Source organism: Pararge aegeria, chromosome 6 (assembly GCF_905163445.1).
Source record: "Pararge aegeria chromosome 6, ilParAegt1.1, whole genome shotgun sequence".
Taxonomy (NCBI): domain Eukaryota; kingdom Metazoa; phylum Arthropoda; class Insecta; order Lepidoptera; family Nymphalidae; genus Pararge; species Pararge aegeria.
This window is the reverse complement of record NC_053185.1, coordinates 8,422,038-8,442,021: the sequence shown is the minus strand read 5'-3', so window position 1 is coordinate 8,442,021 and position 19,984 is coordinate 8,422,038. Positions and strand designations below refer to the sequence as shown.

Sequence of the window (19,984 nt, the reverse complement as noted above, 5' to 3'; positions counted from 1 at the left end):
CTTAGGACCTGTGTATACCACGTTTTTTAACCGCATCGTCGTCGACGCCCGTTTGTAGAGATAGTCGCGATACGACGACGAGTTAGACGAAGCCTAAGCCGAAGACCTTTGCACCCCCGTATAAATTCAAACACGCTTTGAATATGTTGTTTGTTAATGATAGTCGCGCGTGTTTACTCGTAGATATACAGACACGATGCAAACGCGCGTGTGTATCGATGCAAATGCGCTGGTATATTGCGTTTTAAGCAGAACCTTGTCAACAGTGGCATGATGGCGTCGGTTGGTCGCTAGTGACGCGCGTTTGAATCGATACGAACACTCTACGAACGCTATACGATATAAACGACAACAAACTGCTCTGTAGGATAAAAGCGCGCCGTACGTTTCTATAACGCGCGTCAACGGCGCGTGTTTAAAACGTGGTGTGTATGCACGCCCTTACTACAATGGATTCACGCGAATTGTACTCGGATTTGGTAACGTGGAATTGAACAACTTAATGGACGATTGTTAAAACATAATGACAGAAGGCCTTTACGTCACGTAAACTAATTATTTTACGTTAAAAGCAACGTATTTTAAAACCATTATGCAATAATGAACTACATACCAGTGGTCGTGCCTCGCCACCATTCACCATCATCATATTATCAACCCATTAACGGCCCACTACAGGGCACGGATCTCCCCCTACAATGAGAAGAGCTTAGGGACCGTTCCACCACGCTGGCTCAGTGCGGATTGGTAGACTCCAACCGCCTTTGAGAACATTATAGACAACTCTCAGGCATACAAGTTTTATATCGATGTTTTCCTCAACCGCAAGATATATTTAATTTGCTTAATTTTAACTTAAATAAGTAAGTAAATTGAATCATTTCTTTTTTTTTAATGATGAGGTTTGACCAAAGACTCACTTTTACGCTATCGGTCATTTGTAGCCCAGCCCAGGACCACAAATCGAAGAGTTAAAATTTGCTTTGCTCTCTAGTATCTGCGTAGTACGAGTATATTATTACTTAAAAGTTAAAACAGGCTTTCAAATTCAATCGAAGAATTACAAGGCACTTTTAAGAACTGTTGTTGAACTCTGTTGACCCCTGCACATGTAGTTATACTTCTTCCTTTTATTGGATGAGACCCGTTTGATATTCCTGCATCCTAAATTATCTTTGTGTAAATTATCCTTAGACTACAATGACAGGCGGAACCTATAATGACAGAGACTGCATTTAAATCGTGTCTGCATCATTAATTACCTATGTCAACGTTACGTAAAATATGCCTCGATTTGCTGTAAGTAATTGTGACTAAATGAATAAATTTCAATTTTTTTATTGCCGATTAACTCTGCTTAAATTTAAATTAATTTGATTAAGGCGTTTTTACAAGACGCCATATAAAGAGCGTTACAGTCATTGTCGTTTTAATTATTCGCATTTTTTATTTGCTTTACGAGTTGTGTGTCATAATTCATACACATTATAATATTGTGTTTAATAAGCATAAATTTGGAAGGGGTTTTTACACCTTTAGATCTCTTTTTTGCCAAGTCGAGTACAAGAGTTCCATTCCCCGCGGATTTTGATCTAAGATAGAGCCTCCAGAGGCTGCTTTACTTGTTGCAGGCGAATAGGAGGGGCGTAAATTGAAGATAACGAATAACGATGGTCCGATAACGCGACGAGGCCAAATAGAATGTGGCTGTTGTTCAGCCGCGTCACTTGATATTTTTTGCACTTTTTGCGCGTCTGCTTATTAGAACTTATTATATGTAGATACAAAATAATGAACCAGTAATTTGACAGTAGGTACTTGTAGTTATAAGTGGTTGGTGTCTTCAAAAGTGTTTAAATTGTGTTCGAAATAACCTACGTTAGAAAACAATGCCTTCAATATTCAAAGTAATATAAAAAGTGAGATAATAAAAACGATGAAAGATCCTCCCCGGTGTGAGGATGTGGCGGACAAGCTAGTGAGGTTATTTGGGTGGAGACAGACCTATCCAGTACAGAAGCTGCAAAAGAATTTGTTGCCAAAAGTCAATGAAAGGGTAAGTTTGTTGTATAAAATTACGTGTGCTAATAGAGGTGAAGATATTTGTGAAATTAACCTTGAAGCATGATCGAAACTTATGAAACTAATTTTGGTGAGTGTATGTAGATAAAATGAAATAATTAATATTCATTGCATTGCATTCAACGTATTACAAAGAAAGAGTTATGTGCAGAAGATCTTTCGTTCTGAGAGTAAACATTTAATCACTCCCAATGTACACATTTAGATTGTATGCAAATTTTTATCGTGCACGTTTCTGTTCCGTACAATCCATTGGAGTATAATAAAAATGTGTTATATAACAATTGCATTAAGTATTTTACGTTAATACAAAGTATTCCACACAGCGCTGAGTTTCAATTTGTTTTCCGTGAAGATCCAGATAGGATCAACTATTGAGTTGTGATTAGTGTTGTGAGGCAGAACACGTTCGTCTCGAGACTCGAGGCGAATGTAAACACAACATCCAAGCTAGATTTTATTTCGTAATGCTTTAGTTGGGTACACTTTAATACAAAAGCTTGTAGTTCTCAAGACTCCACTTAAAGCTATTTTGTAAATGACCTCTAAGATCTCATTTCTATTCTTGCATATTTTTGTAATTTGGCTACCAATTACAATTAAGGATTTGCAATCATTGGGGTGCAGATGATTGCAATGTACTCTCTACGCACGTTTCGTCCCGATACCGGAGAATCTTTAGGAGATGTTGACTTTACAATGACACTTAGCAATCTCTGTTCATACAGATTCTCCTGCTTGTTGCGGAGTACAGCAAATTAAGATTGATGTTCATTGTATTGAAATTACTTTTGTTGCCTATAAGAAATGATTGGAAACGTATGAATTTACGTTCGGTATAGATAAAATTCTGCCGTCCCCTTTGCGTTGCTCATTGCTCGCTACCCTTAGTCTGCATCATAATCAATCTACGGATCTCTTCATTTCTGATTTGATTACGTAGTAATACTCCGAGCATAGCTCTCTCCATCACCATGAGTGACTCTGAGCCTTCACCTTTGAGTGAAGGCCACTATGTAAGCCCATGGAGTGTTAGTGGAGGGCTAGTAACAGTTAGTTCAAATTGTCACATGCCCGTGGTGCACTCTGCCGTCTAACTGACGAGGCTCTTGCAATCGACAAATGACGGTATAACCACTTCGAATTGGCTAGACTGAACAAAGGGCATGGACTGGTGTCGGACAGCAGCAACAACGGTGCAATCAGTCTAGCCAAGTGTTGACCAACCCGCCTGCCCAGCGTTGTCATTATAGTACAAATATTGTATGGTTGGAAACAAGAAAGCTACCGTTAGTATTGACGATAATTTAGCTGCAAACTTACTCTTAGGGATGTTACTATCAAGAATTCTAGATGTAGCAAGCGCTTCTTGAATTGTATCTACACGAATGGTGAATAATTTTATAATATAATATTGATATGCGAGGCGATATGGTTACTTTCGCGGTTCCTATTGTGATAGCGTTGGAAAGTGGATACCTACCTACTTCATCAAGTCGTGGCATCAAAGGCACAATTATGTTGTCGATGCCATACGGCTTAGTAAATGATACACGCAATACGGTCATTCAACTCGGTGCCCCGCCACTAAGCTAAGGGGTAAAGGCCCTTTTGTAAAGTAAATGTAGAACCTACGTTACGTTTCTTCCGTTTTTAGCAATTCTGGTTATTAGCAGGTTCACATTGAAACAATTTAACAAAGTTAACAGATCAACAGAACTCACCCACTATCACTTAAAGCATGGTAATATTTTGTATTGACAGATTTTATGATTTACCCTGACGTTCTGAAAAATAAGGAACATAATTCTGGAACACGTCAACAATACTAAAATAACACTTGTTGAAGTGGTGATGTGACGACCTCTTTGGCGTAGTGGAGAGCGCTATGATCTTATGAATGGACTGGAACCCTCAGCCAAAGTTAATCGGGAATTTTAGTTTCTGAATTGACTCTGGTGGTTGGCTTCGGCCGCGGCTATTTACCAGCCTACCAACGAAAACACGCCGCCAAGCGATATATCGCTTGTACCTTTGGTCTATGGTACGTGGTGATCGTGACTTTCTTTCACTTTAGTCGTAGTTGTTTCTAAGATTATGCTGGTATATAATATCAACACCAATATAATAATTACTTTTAGTAGGTAAATTATATGTAGATACATAATATTTGGACAACGCCTTCGGCGATGTATCGTATTTTGGTACACAGATAATTCGAAAGTTGCCACTTGTCAATCCTAATTTGAATAGTATCTTATAATTATATTATGAATGTGATAATTTGTTTGTTTGTTACCGATGTGCGGATTAACCACCCACTGTAATAAAAGCATACATTCATATAGAATATCTCTTTTCATATGTTTGTTTTTATTTAAATATTTTTTATAACATACTTTAGACTAAAAAATAATAAGAAGATTGTTTACATAATAGGACAAGCTAGAAAAATAGAGTAAAAAATAGAGTACAGAGATAGACATATGATACATTTTATACGTAAAAGTAGCCAGGAAAAGTTACCACGATTAAAAAAAAAAAGTTTTTATTATTTATACAGCCAGCAGCTAAACCGAACTTCGCGAAATTTAGACTTATAAAAATAGCTTGCGAAAAGTAAAGGTCGCTTTATAAAACCAAACTACCGCGAACGAAGGCGTGGGCAACAGCTAGGGTATTAAAATTATATTTACATTAAACTCGATAGTATTGCTTTACGTCACTACGAGTGATGCATTATATATCATATCCTGTCAAGTGTTGCTCTGCTTTTAGGCGACGGCTGTCCAATTACTATCAGGTTTTTTGCTTGGTCCGTCAATTATAAAATAAAAAAAAAACAAATATTAGTTTATTAATTTGTTAGGTACTCTATTTCCCTATTAATATTTCAACGCTGACACCAGATAATAAACATTTACCTATTAACAAGTTTCACTATGTTATAAAAACCCACCAACCCTTGGAACGATGTCATAATTTAACGTTCCTATATGAGAGGATTTCTTTTTCCTAATGATGTTAAGCGTAACGTGGGCTCGTTGGCATGCCTCGGAGTTGGGCTCTACCAGATGGATCTACAAGATCCTGATAGTGAACCTTTATTATTGTCGCCAGCCAATTAATGATCCGACACAAAACTCCCCTGTTATAGGGATTTAGAGCTCGAATCCACGACGCTTCTCCAGCGGTTTGGCGGGCTTTATAAATAACGTACTTAATGACCACATGTTACGCGTTGATATTCGCGATGGGCGATTCGTTAAACCTCTAAAAGATACGTATGGAAATAAGCTAAGCATAGGTACGCAAATCCCATGCTTGTACCGAGCATGCCTATGTTCCTTGGCCAAGCCGTTTTGCCAAAAAACTCCGATACCTCAAAATTGTTGGCCCGACCCGGGAATTTATGATTCAAAACCGAACTACTACACAAAAACTCGGATAAGTAAACTTGAATGTAGAATAATTTCAGTTTCTATTAAATTCTCGGTCACTACAATGAATTGATTGCTCTTTTCTTTAGAGTAATCGATAAGTAATTGCTTAACGAACGATCTATTAAGGCCAGTCTTGTGTTGAAGCTAATCTGTCACATTCCAGAGATAAAGCTACGCGTTGACTAATAGTTACTATATTATAAACTAGTTCCTACTACGTGGAATTTGACTTAAAATATTCCTGTAGGAACTTTAGAGTTTTCTAGGATTTAATACATTCCACATTTTAACTTTATCGGTTTAGTCAATGTGGCGTCAACAAATATCCAAACATTTACATTTTTATTAGTCGCAAGATACGATACGATACGAGTAGATAACCCTGATAAATAATGTAATACCCAATTAGATTTATAAATTATCATTGTTTGTTGGCATGCACTTGGCATTTCTTGGGTTCATAAGGTTTTCACTGTCGTTTAGTAAGGCTTGAATCAATTGACTAACTAAAAGAAAGAATGCATATCAAAATGTACATTAATACATTGAATATATTTTAATTGAACACAATATACCTACCTATATCCCATTATCTTACAAAGAATGGTAATCACATAACGGTAGGTATATATAGTAGATTATATTGTGTATCGTTATTTACCCGTTTCCCCCATTGTTAACGACTACCAAACCACTTCCTGTGTGTGTAGCCTTTGTACATATTTTACATTTTCACATTGTGGAAAATAGTCGTTGGTATGAGTACCTACGTTTATTTTACCTGAAGAGATCATAAATGGGCTTTACGATGATCGATGACGCAAAGATGAAGTCGCGCCTGTACGTTATTGCAGAGCAATAACATTTTTGTACTGTTTGTCTATTATAAAATGTCTTTCAAGTGCGATTCTTAGCCGATTTCCCGAGAAGGAAAGGTAGGGTTTTCTTTATAATTCAGGCTACAATCCTAAATGGGTGCATGCATATATATATATTAAAAAAAAAATGAGGCGTATTAGTCACTGGAGTGCAACTGTATTGGTACAAATAATTCACCACCGAAAATCAACTACTTACCTGTTCCCTATGCACCCTTCAGTTTTAACCTGTTTATTAGCTGCAATAACTTATAAATGCGAGATTTCGTTAGATTCGTAAAATCCATAGATTGGGTGCATGTTCAAAAATACAATACCAAAGTCAACACTTTCTTAAGTAGGAAAACCTACACTACAGTATAATATTAAAGTCTATATCTTTAAATTACTGCTAGTTAGGTACTTAATGTTTTGTTTCTACCAAATAACTTTCATTTACCATTTAGATCTTTCGACAATCCTTTGTTGTATCATGATATGATAAGCTGATGGTATATCACACATCAAATATTGACTTGAGAACCTTTCGGGCTCGGCTTGCTGAAACCAAACAATGACTAAAAAGGGTTAGATATCTAAAAATACCTACAGGGTAGGTGCTAGGTGATGCAATTCTTACCGTGTAAATTTCTCGCAGGAACAGACTTCTGATTAGTTTCAGTCGCGCTACCGTTTATTTCGTCAATCGCTATAGAAAAAACACGAGTAAAGGGTAGAGATAATTATTTCTTGGCACGAATGTTAGCTAAGTATTAGGGTATTTATCTATATATTATAAGTATTATATTTTTAAAAATATTCATCAGCTATCTTATTACCCATAACACATTGGGGCTAGATGGCGATGTATGTATTGTCGTAGTATATTTATTTATTTAATGCACGGTAACTATGGGAAGAAGATCTTCTACCGGGAAAGGACATTATTTTATCATTTACTACAGTTCTATCCACAACAACGACCAAGGCAATGCCTAAGTAAGTGACGCCTAATCGAAGAAGATTCCTAGGCTAGGCATAAACATACCTTTCACCAAACAATTTTCACTAAGAAACGCATGTAAACTAACTTGTCTATTTATTTATTTATTTATTTTACACCTTGTTAGTGCGGCAGGGTCACTTACACTAACTAGATAAAAGTAAATAGTCTATGGATCACTTAAAGACATGATATTAATATGCGAGTTTAACTATAGTACATAATGAAGAAACGTCATTCAATATTCTCAGAGTATCTCAACAATTCACGGAATAGATCCCATTGGGCGTTGCTATCCAAGAGCGCATTGAATGACGACAATGAACGCGGTATAGGTGCCATGCTTCGTGCAACATATGCTTTTGGGGCACTTATACAACACAGTCGGTAATGAAGATCTGGAGCATCGACCTCCTCGTAAGATTTAGCACATTATTTTTAGTTGGTCGCAAGTCCGTCTGACCTCCGGGGAGTTGAACCCTAAGCGACCTAAAAGAAATTTGGTTGGGTACATAAAGGGGTAATGCATAGCAGCGCTTAAACAAGCAGCTCAGAAAGGCCTTCTGCACTTTTTTCTAAAATGAGTCCGTATTTTTTTCGTAGGGGTGCCAGACGCAACTACTTGTTTCTAGTTTTCTCCGGACTAGAGCATAATATAGTAACTTTATTACTAAAGGATTATGAAACTCCCGAGTAATACGCAGTAAAAATCCTAATCTTACATATAAGGCGGCTCCAACTTTGATAATATGGTTTCGGAAGGTTAATTTTTTGTCTAAAGTTATGCACAGGTATCTTACATTTTGTACTCGGGGATAGGACTGCCATACATTTTGTACTCATATATGAAAGGATACTGAGGATCTACCAAAAGTTATCACTACATTTACCAGTGTTGAGCTCCATTTTTTTGACTTCTGGCACTTTAAAGGAAGGTCGTAGGTAGTTACAAGAGAATTACCAACAACCATAGTTATATCTACAGGGTAGTTAAGTAGAGCGTCATCCGGTCTCGGTGGTATGACTATGAATGACAATTTCTTCTCGTGCCACTGGATACGAGGAACATTAAGCGAAGTGTTCATTACTTATAGCTGTCTTCCCAGTACTTAAAACCTAAGCCATAACCCAACAGATCTGTAATTTATTTTAGCGCTCATCCTCAACGTGTTATCAATCAATCTGGCCTACTAAAGACGGAAGTCGGTTAATAAATAAACATGCAATAAAGCTAGGTTAATAAAACTACCCGCTGTAACCCCTGGTTTTGCCAGCCTTAAATGCAGTAGCTTTAGGCTGATAAAAATGGCATATCATATTAATTTATTTATAGTTGGAGAGCTGCGTGTCAAATGCCGCCGGTTCGAATAGTATTTAGATGCATTTTATTTAAATGTATTTCCTGTGACTGTAGTTAAAAAGACTTCGATAAGACATTTCAGTGTCTGCTTAAGATTGTATGGACCTTTGAAGCAGATCAAAACTGCCATGTGACCTATAGATGGCGATAACAGTCTTAAATAAGTTTAATAAAAGTCCCTAACAAGAAATACAACTGAAAAAAAAGAAAAGCACAATAGGCGCCTTTATTGCTTAAAAGCGATTTCAATTACCAGGGTGCCTGTCAAAGGACATGATGTTTAGGAAAAGGGTTAGGGTGTACAGTGATAATTTTTTAAGTTGATAAAGACTTCTTCCGCGGCCCGTGGAGGGCTATTCCTTGATTTGCAAAGCACTCAGGCAGGAGAGTTGCGGGTTCAAATCTCGCCGGGTATAAATGTTTTTATAATAAGTATATGCAATATTTTCAATATGATTACCTGCTAAATATAGTTACAGCCAAATGGCTGTAACTTTTCTTAAACCTTACTTCTCAATGCAAGGCAGGCCGCAAAAAGGAAAAAGGAGTTTACGAATCCGACTGGCAGTTGGTTTGAACTCTGCAAAGCAACGGCAACAATACAAATAATCAAACAAGTCATTATAAGTGAATATAACATTCATTGATTTAATATATTACTATCTAACAATGTGAAATACTTTATTGTACTTACAAGTATTTGGGTAAAATTGTTTATTGGAGAATTTTTATCCTTACTTCATTAGTAGATCATGGAATGAATCAATAATAATAAAAATAATGATAATCTTGTGACTTTAGAAAAAATCGAATTACATAAGAGTAAGCAATCTAGCTATTAAGTATACACTACGTTATGTGTGTTAAATTGAATAAAATACTGAAAGAATCGCACAGCGAATAGAGTTTAGTTCAAAATGGCTATTGAATGAAAACTACATTCGCAGTAGCTTTACGGTAAACTGTTGTTTTAAGCTTAGGTAAGTCATTGGCTAACAGGCAGTTTAAAGTTTTTTTACGTGGTTACGTGGCTTAAAGCTGAGACATGTTTTACATCCTGCATATCAATCTTAATGGTTTACGTGGGAAAATAAATGTAGCAAGATAAAGCCTCTATTCTGATTTTTTTCTGTAGCTGTCGGAGCAATTCATTAAAATTAATAGAGAGATACTCTTTATTTATTTTCTAGAAAAACTTTTGTGTCAAAGTGAACGGGCTTATTAGTCTTTTTACTTCGTTCTGTACCGTGACCCGTCGGTACAGAACGAAGAGACTAAGGCCCGTCTTCACTAAACGCCTCCTAGTGATTTAGGTGATTCGACGGCGGACCGTAAAATCTAGGGGACTCGCAAAGTTACACTTTGCAGATGAAAAATATAAATTCGTTTTTTTTTCAATAATTTTAAATTAATACGAAAAATGCAAAATATGATAATAGGAACAAACACAAAATACCACACGTGTGGCTAAAACCATAGACAAGGTAGGTTATATTAGTTGCTTAGTGAAGATCGATTCGTGAAAGAAATAAACAATGGAGATGATAGTGATGCTTAGGGGAAGTTCTTAGCACTATAACAGGCTGAGACGTGGTATTAACAAGTGTTTATGAAAGATTTGTTTTAAATGTAAATAAAATATTTCATGCATTGTAGCTCAAATCGATATTATTAGCTACGTAACTACGAGTACATCTTTTGAAAATAATCCGGTTCAAGACATGATAGCTGTAGTAACGGGTGTTTTTCAATAAAAGAAAAGGAAAAGTTAATTAGGAAAAGTTATTGGAATTATGTAACTTAAGCTTTTGAAAATAATATACGTTTGGAGACCTGGTTTTAATGAGGATCGTTTTCAAAATTCAAAATTCATTTATTTCAAGTAGGCCTAATACAAGCACTTTTGAAACGTCAAGTCTGTCCGTGTGTAGTGACTCTACCACCGGTTCGGAAGGCAGATTCTACCGAGAAGAAGCCGGCAAGAAACTCAGCAGTTGCTCTTTTCCAACATCAAAAATTTACATTTTATATTTTAACATTCATTTTTCTTCTTCTTCTTTTTCTTGTTTTGAAAAGGAGTTCAAAACAAGGCTTAATCCATTCCTGAATATTAAATATTCTCAAGTAAATATTGTTAGCTACGTAACTACAGCTTTTGAAAATAATACTACTTATAACATTAAAAAATGCGATCAGAACTCCTAGAAGCAAGTCGTGGATTTGAACTGGTAAAGTTACAACTGCATAAGTCCTCTAGAACCTTGTACAAGTTGTACGCATAATTGAATTATCACGATCATCATCATATCAACCCATTATCGGCACTCCACAGCGCACGGGCAAATGTGAAGGGTTTAAGTCGTGTGCAGATTGGTTGACTCATACGCCTTTGAGAATGCTATATAACTCTTAGGCATGCAGGTTTCCTCACGATGTTCTCGTTCACCGTTGAAGCAAGTGACATTTTCATTAAATGCTTAAAACGCACATATCTTGGATAAGTTATTGGTGCTGGGATTCGAACCGGGCCCCCCAAAAGTGAAATTGAATACATTACCAGTGGGCCGATACCGCTTCCTAATTGAATGCTCGTCGCATGAGTGTGTAAAACACATCATATATAAATAGTATGGCTTTAGATACAACAAAACACAAAAGCATAACTGTAACACTTTTTATGTTGTGTGGTGCCTGATGCGATGGAAACTCCTCCTCATTAAACAATAAAAAGCAAGTGGTGCGGAAAGTTTTTTTGACCGGTGTACAGTATATACTAGAGTTCTAGACCAGGCAGGCAGTTGTAATATTGAATTGAGTTATGGCGGATTTATTCACCAGCTTTATACGAATTACGAATCGACATGTGTTTAGAAAGGTTGATATATCTTTTTTTTCCAGTGATTACAGTTGTGACTCTTTCTATCATTAGTTATTGTCGTTCTGGGAACACGGCTTCTTTACTGAATTTGAAATTGAATCCAAATATTTCCATGATTATAATGTACAAACTTGTAATCCTCATAAAACTTAAGAGATACATGGTCCCTAACTAACATTTACACACTACACATGCATACATTTTAGCTCTGCCTTATAAAACACGAAATTAATCCATCCATTCTAAGCCAAACTTAAACCTCTCTTCTGGTATCTTCACAAGCACTTTTTCTGTAAGGCTATAATGGCATTGCAGTAGTTAAGTAATGACTGAGAATATGGTGTTGGCAAAGTACAGGTCCTTCACATTGATAGATAACTGAGAGGGTCATTTAAACTTTAATTAGATATGCGCTAGACTTAAAGGGATACCTTCTTTGAAGTATGCAACTTTTCTGACGGCTTGCAACCGGTTACACAAAACTGCACGAAACACATGATTTGACAGCATCGGTTGTATTACTATCGCCGCTGCCAAAAAAGGCTGCATATAAATAAGAAAACAAAACCTTTTTGGAGTTTGGTTAAAAAGAAGGTCCAACCAACGGTGCAGGCTCGGTGCAGAAACGAAAAGAAGAAAATAGCAGTAAAAAGAGAGAGATCATCACTTCAGGAAGATGATACATACCTCTTCTGTGTGCCTATTTCCTTGTAAATACTTTAATGCTTATTAAAACATACAAAGTATTTGTACAAAATATCTATAATATATAGCTATCTTTTGAAGACGCAGAAGTTAAGTCATCACAATAGAGTTAAGTTCGTGTATTGTGCCTACACATCTAAAGTTTAACGATTATTTTAGTTAAGACAGGTTGATCAACGTCGCATAATCTTTCTCTTTGCGATGGAAGGTCACCAACGTGGCCTCGGTCATCTTTATTAATTAACAGCTTTTGATTATTAATACTTTATTGTAGGCGGTAGATTGTCCTTGTGTGTTCAATAATGTTAACTATATTGTTATAAATCTTATGTATAGCTAATTCCTATTGGTCTGTTTCAAATACTCATTATTTTTCAAGTTATGATTAGGCTTGTTGCAAAAAATCAAAGTTACGTTTCGTGGAACGAAACGAAAGTTGTCAATCATAGATACAAGAAAAATAAATTTAGCAATTGAACTCATTTTAAAATGAGAGGTTTTTAATGCGGTGGAGTGTTCTTATATTTAAAAAAACAGACGAAAATTCGGACCTATTTTACTTTTCTATTTAGGCGTTTTTTAATTAGCTTCATTAATAGGTACATTTTGGGCGTCAACGAAGATATTTATGTTATTGTGGAAGATTGTGAAGATGTGAATAGTTTCGTAATGAAAAACCAAAAGTCCACAAGGAAGTCTCTAATGAACCCCTTTAAGCTATGGCGGTTAAACTCAAAAGTGTCACTTTGATAGCAGCAGTAAAAAGAGATAATTGAACAGTGTTAAACTCTCTAGTAGTAACTGCTAAGCTAACGTTACTTGTTAGTAGCTCCTACATTAAATGCTGCTTTATTACGAATCGAAATAGTTTCTTTAAGTTTATGATTGTGGTTATTGTGCGATCTTTATTAACTAAGTTGCCATCACTCTTCAGTTGTGTTTACGCCGCGGCACGGTTCGACTGTGCGACACGCTCTATCGCGAGTGCTTCTTAGCGTCCTAAATTATCAAGTTATAATAAGTAATTTAATTAACAGCTTAGAGCATTAATATAATTTAATGACGTACGAGAAAGTTATGTGATATCTTGCCTAAAACCATTTGATTTTCATTATACTATTTAATCTCTAAACTTAAACTCGGATGCATTATTTTTAAATAGTGCCTTAAAGGATGTTCAAAGTTACCGGATAAATTAGTTTTACTGTATAAAATTTTTAAATGTGCATGTGTTTTGTTGTCGACGGCTTCACGACTTAGGCTGACAGATAGAGCAAATCATGTATTAACAAACTATTATTTTGTTTAATAGATCCCTGCGTGCTTAACGACGCGAATAATTTTACGCGGGGGAAGTTTAGTGGAAAACAGATAACGTCACTCGGATTATTTTAGATGAATGTTATAAACGCCTTGAATAGCATGAAGTGCAATATTGCAAACTTCGATAAGGTGCTCAGATAGCTAAGCACACCTTATTACGTTTACGTAACACTTTAGCGAGTCAGGGACCTTGAGATATTGTTAAATTCTATCCAAATCGAATGTAGGATAATAAATAATGCTAGTGAAATGATCATCGTGACAGTGATTGATGCGGGTATTTGAGACCGAACATTATAATATTTATTATTAATTTACGAATTTGTGATCTCGCCGTAATGCAAAAATAATGATGAAAATTGGCCGACCAAATTGTACTTGTGATTGTAGAGGCACATGTACATTGTACAGAGCTAGAGACAAATTAGATAACGTAAAAAATATGAGACTGTTAAATTTTAAATAAGCCAGACAAAAATTAAAACAAAAAAATTCAAGAAGGCTTGTTTAGGTACGACTTGTTTTCTGACTTGACTTGTCTTCTGACTATGGGTTCAAGTCGGCGTCAGTTGTGTCTTAAACAGCGTTGGAACGGGAAATATTCTGCCGGAAAGAAGCCGGCTATTACCTTAGCAATTGCTCTTTTCTAACAACAGCATGTACAATTTAAGCATGTAACCTTGAAGCATTGATAAAGTCATTAAGAAATCCGTCCATAGAAAACTTGATATACCTAATATATGTGTTTTGACTATTAATGCCTAAGTTTACTTACTGTCCTTAATCTGTCCTGTCCTTAATAACCTTCGGAGACATAATGTCACATACTCAACTCCACCAAGGATGTCTGAACTTTTTGCAGACAATATGCAGTTGCTAATTAACGTCCGTCAGTCAGATGGTATTTTCCCTAGAGTACGCTCTGTTGCGCTAGATTTGTCATTATTAATTGAATAGAATTAGATTAGATATTATTTATTAAAGTATTAGTTAATTTTTTGCAATTCATTTATATCGCAGAATCCATTTTTTCTTGTTTCGGCGCCATAAATTAGAACTAACATTTTCAGCAAAGTCTGCTACTTACCTGCCCATCAAAGTGCCTTCAAAACACAACAGATACAGCGAAATATTTCTAACGTACGTTATTATATCTTTCAAATAATTAATTATACGATTAATATGAAGCAGTTTTTTTCGAAACCATAGATATACTAAGAAATTGGTGCAAACTCTGTTGTAAACGAATCTCTAAACTTAATTAAATTGGCATGCCATATAGTAATGCTATGCTTTTAACAATGTTCCTTATAAGAACTTACTTTTGGAACTGAGCACCATTGAGTCTCATAATAAAATTACAAAACAAATTAGGCTGCATGTGTGAAATGAACCTTGACGCAAACATAATCACTTATGATTCTTCGTGTGATCCCCGAACCATAATCGGGTGCATTTCCGTCGACTCTAAATAAGTCCTTCGACAAACTTGACGCAATGATAATTATCAGTTAACGTAACAAAACTGCGTATTGTTTGAGCTACGTACGTATCTATTGGCCTTTGTATTTGTACAAGGTTTGAATCACTTTCAATTGACTAACTAAAGTAGTTACTTATTAATATAATCAGTATACGAGAAACTAATACAAGCGTTATGAAAAGCTTTAAAAAATTAAAGCTATTTTATAACTATTTAAATACGTTGTACGGCTTATCTGTTGTTCAACTGGCATTTAATCGATAAAGTCAAAAAATCACTAAATTTTTCCACATTCCTTAATTAATAAGTTATTTATTTATTTATTTTATTTAAACATCTTTATTGCGTAATAAAGGAGAAATTACAAATATAGTTAAACAAAAAATTAAAAGCAAAAGGCGACCTTATCACTAAAAGTGATCTCTGCCAGGTAACCTTACCGATAGTACACAACAAAACATGAGAGACGGGAAATCGCAATTAAAATAAACAATACATAAATTTACACACTTAAGTACATACTACTAATAACTAATATAATAAATAATTAAAAGAGATAAATAAAATAAGATATAAATAAATATATATATATATATATATTAACAAATATTTACATTTACTATAGATACATAAGTACACATATACGAACAACAAAATTATAATGACAAATAGTGATGTCTAACACGGCTTTTGAAAATAGCTAGGGATTTAGAGCGACGAATATCGTCAGGGAGTGCATTCCACAGCGTTGCAGCTTTTATTGTGAAGGATTCCGAGTAACTTTGCGACTTACATTTCATCATTCGGAGAATATTCTCCCTAGCAGAACGCTGAGATCCTTGAGACGGACACGGGCAAAGGAAATGAAAGCGTTGTTTAAGGTAGGGTGGTGTCCAAGGATGAAAAAGAGTAGAATACAGGATTGAAAGGACATGCAGATTACGCCGATCCTAAGTTATCTAACACAATAGGAAAGAGTTTCTGTAAGAGTTGAAATGAGAAGGTTTAATCTACTGCTCCCTCACAAATCTCTAAATTTAACTATCAGGTCTAGAACTGAAAAGCAGTGCCATCTTTCTCACTGTTCTTTACGGAAAAGGATAGCAATATTACATTTATACTTAATATAATATAATAAATATTGTCATAATATTGTAAATGCGAAAGGTTGGATTGGTTCCCGTAATATAAATTCTTTTTTTTTAAAGAGCAAGGGGTCATCATGTTTATTTACAAATGGTAGTTCAGGGGTCACAGAAAGGTTAATAACATCAAAATTATTAAGTGAACAAATTCGCGGGCAACAATTAGTATCTCTCGTATCTCGTATCTCATCAGCTTAACCAACCGCATGGCAATTTATTGGAGCAATAGGTAGTCACTCATTTCGCATACCCCGTACAGCAATATCACATTAGAACAATGTTCGCATTTGGTCAAATAACTCAATACTTACGTACTTACTTACGTTCTCTCAATTCGTGCCGTACGCACACGCCTTGAGATGCGCGGAATCTCTCTTGCGTGATCTTACCGGTGCGCGCTGACGTTACCATTTCTTCACAATATACTGTTTGCCTTCCGTGAATAATTTGCACCGCTTCGTTCGCACGAAGCCCAATAATATTTGTGATTCGCTTGATAGCATTCCTCTTATTATGCTGACACATTTACAAATGCTACCTACCGAAATTACACGATAACTGTGTTTGACTACATAACTGAATTAGCTACAGGTCATATTAAATACGGGATAGTATCGACAGTAATTATAAATCATAATACCTAGGTATATTTACTTATCTTTGAGCTCTCGATTTTTATAGAAATATAATTCTTAATTCAAATTATTGATACGAAGCGTCGACCGAAACAGAGACGATAAACAATGTACATCCATTCCTATTTCGAATTTTATCCAAGATATAACATAGAGGGTCTTTGGAGAACGAGCCATCCTCGTCGCCATCATCATTTCAATTGATATACGTCCACTGCTGGACATATATCTTTTGTAGGGAGCTCCAAATTCCACGGTTTTGTGCAGCTTGGACCCAGCGGCTACCTGCGACACGCTTAATGACGTCTGTCCACCTCGTTGGTAGTCGACCAACGCTGCGTTTACCAGTGCGGGAAACACCTTGGAACCACAACGTCCATCTTTTCTCCGAACTATGCATAAATAAGCGAATAAATAATAATTATATCGATGCAATCGGTAGTTCATATTTATAATCTAAAAACGAATGTTAAATCACGTTCAGAGATTACAAAAACGGTGTGGAAGTAATTTCCTGCATAGAAAATTATGTGAAGCACACCTTACCTAACCGTTCCGATTTGATCCAACGCGATCTCTACATAATAGATAATATAATGATAGCTGCAATTTTATTGGATGATAAATTATTTCATCACAAAAAAAGAGGCGTAATAAGTACATTAGATCGGAAATCAAATCTTTTACATTCCAGGATATACGAGACGAGTCAAATTCTTAGGAGAAAGATTTCTTTGTACTTAAAATGTATCGGGTACAGTGTCTTACAATATCATCTTCTTAATAAATTGATTTGAACTGTTGCACGTAAGAGTTTTGTCCCTACAACAGACCTGTGGGCAATAGTTGACGATTAGTTGAACTCGTAAATTCTCTCGTAAAGTCTTGTGCCTTATGTATCCAGCTTCTCCCGTTCCACTTTCGTTTGACTTTCATAACATGGTATTTAGGAAGGTAAATTCTTAGTACATTTCTCCACTGAGAAAGATGACAATTGGCGGATTATAACTGTTGCGTTAAAAAATGAAATCTTTTTGCTTTTAATCGGAAACTAAACTAATTAGTTACATTTGAAGGTGTTAACTTATAGAGCATTGCTCCACAGAAAAATATTCAGTGGCAGGAAAAATAGCAGATTACTATGAAGTTACGTTGTTTCGTGAGGAAGGTGTCTTTTAATTAGATAAAAAAGAGTTCTGTGGAGAGAAATAAACGGATTAGCAATGAATCACGCGATCCGTAGTGTGATGTACCTCGCACATCTGGTGCAGCACCGCGAGGCCGTATTTGGCTAGCGGCGCGCGAAGGTCAAGGCTTCATCCGCACCAATGACCTGGAGGCCTATTTTGTATCTCGGTATATGAAATTACCTTAGATATTTGTGTTCCTTCTTTTCTTATCTATTACCCAAGTTGCCAACCATGACAGTGCGTATAAATTCTTGGTTTTACCAAACCCCCCCCCCCCCCCCCACCAAGTAAAATGAAAATGTATTTACTTCTCCTTCTGTGAATTGTTTGGCATTATTAGTAAAAACTCGACGTCTTCAACAATGTTGTAAAGAACGACTTAATGTCACTGCCGAAGTAACTAGTGAAACCCTCAATTGAAACCTTACAATTAGTAGGTATAATATTTCTAAAATTTCACAACTTACAGAAGCGGTTCTGAAGCGGTAGAACCGCTTCTGTAAGTTCTAAAATTTTAGGAAGGAACGAAACTATACTATTCAACACTTCAGAACCTAAACTTTTACACATCGGTTTGAAGAACCAAGCTTTATAGGTATTAAAACAATATTAATAACTTATTAGAAATGAAATTTGAACTTTAGGGCAAAATTGTAAAAAAACTGTAGGCATCACATTTTTAAACAGCTATTATTTGTTTAAATATATCAATAAGTTTTTAATCGACTTACAAAAGGGAGAGGTTATTAAAACCGGAACATTCATTGGTCATTGCGTCGCTATAGTAGTATCGTATGCACTAACAAGGGTATATCTTAATACACCGAATTTATAATACTATTTTAAATGCAATTGCATAGTGGACATTGGACACATTGCCTGGCGACTGGAAAAAACAGTCAAAGTATGTGAAGAAAATAAAATTCTAAGAGTCGTAAATATGTGATTTTTACGAGTTTTTAAAATCTGTGTTATTCAGTGCAAAATTCGAAGATAATGTGTCAAAACAATTCGTTTTACCGCTTTTTAAAAAGAAGCTAGTGAAATCGAAATTACTGAGCCAGAACTATGTAGTGAAATGTGAAAATGTGTAAGTGTTTACATGATGGATGAGTGTGCGGCAACGCCGGTGCCACCGCCTCGGTTAAAGAAACGGGCTCGATTGGCCAGCAAGGAACGGGAAAAGAGAACAGTTAGCTGGGTACGACCTATTTATTTTATATATAACAAGTTACCCGCCCCGGCTTCGCACAAGTGCAATGTATGTAAGCGATATTGATTTTGTTTTCGGGGGATTTAAATGTCGCCCAACTCACGTCCCGGCTTTTGAAATATTTGATATCCGCCAAAATAATAGTCATGGTATGCTGCAAAGTGCAATTTTACTCTTCATGAAATGCACGACTTTTGTGAGGCATTTAATTGGTTAAGGTTTCGGCATCTACTACTAACAAACTGTGTACAGAAAAGAGATAATTTAACCGCACAAAAAATCTTTGTTCTAATAATTCGTTGTTAGAGTTTTTTTTTAATTGATTCGCACTCAGTTATCCACTGACATCTTTTTAATGCGACTTTTGCTTAATAGGCGCTAGCTCAAGATTGTCGTGATATGGTTATGCTAGAGTAGATAATACAAGTTTTTTTTTAAATTTTAATTTCCTCTTTTCCTCATGTGTGAGTGGCGCTGCTTTCAGTAACCCTTTGTGCTCCGTAAAATTATGTAATTCATATAAAATGATTAAATTAACCATTAACTATTAATTATAAAAAAAATAAAAATAGTGTTATTCCACCATCTATGATACCCCTTTTCGATATCTATGAACATCGCAACGGCGCCTTACACCATTTCCCTTTAGCCAGTTTAGGCTTAGTCA

At 35.7% G+C, this 19,984-nt stretch overlaps 1 protein-coding gene across 7 annotated transcripts in view; it reads left to right on the top strand.

The window, feature by feature from the left end:
• The window catches only part of LOC120624181 (partitioning defective 3 homolog), an 83,879-nt gene that overhangs the window by 27,736 nt on the left and 36,159 nt on the right, over positions 1-19,984 (top strand). For 2 of the 7 annotated variants that reach the window (XM_039890551.1, XM_039890549.1), the window contains exon 1: positions 1,813-2,056. The exons of 1 other annotated variant lie outside the window; for it this stretch is intronic. In XM_039890551.1, coding sequence (XP_039746485.1) covers positions 1,937-2,056 — 120 coding nt within the window. In that variant the 5' untranslated portion in view covers positions 1,813-1,936. Of the gene's footprint in view, positions 1-1,811; positions 2,057-18,883; positions 19,306-19,984 lie in introns of those variants that run through there. 4 more of the 7 variants (XM_039890548.1, XM_039890547.1, XM_039890550.1 and 1 more) reach the window with 4 other exon arrangements.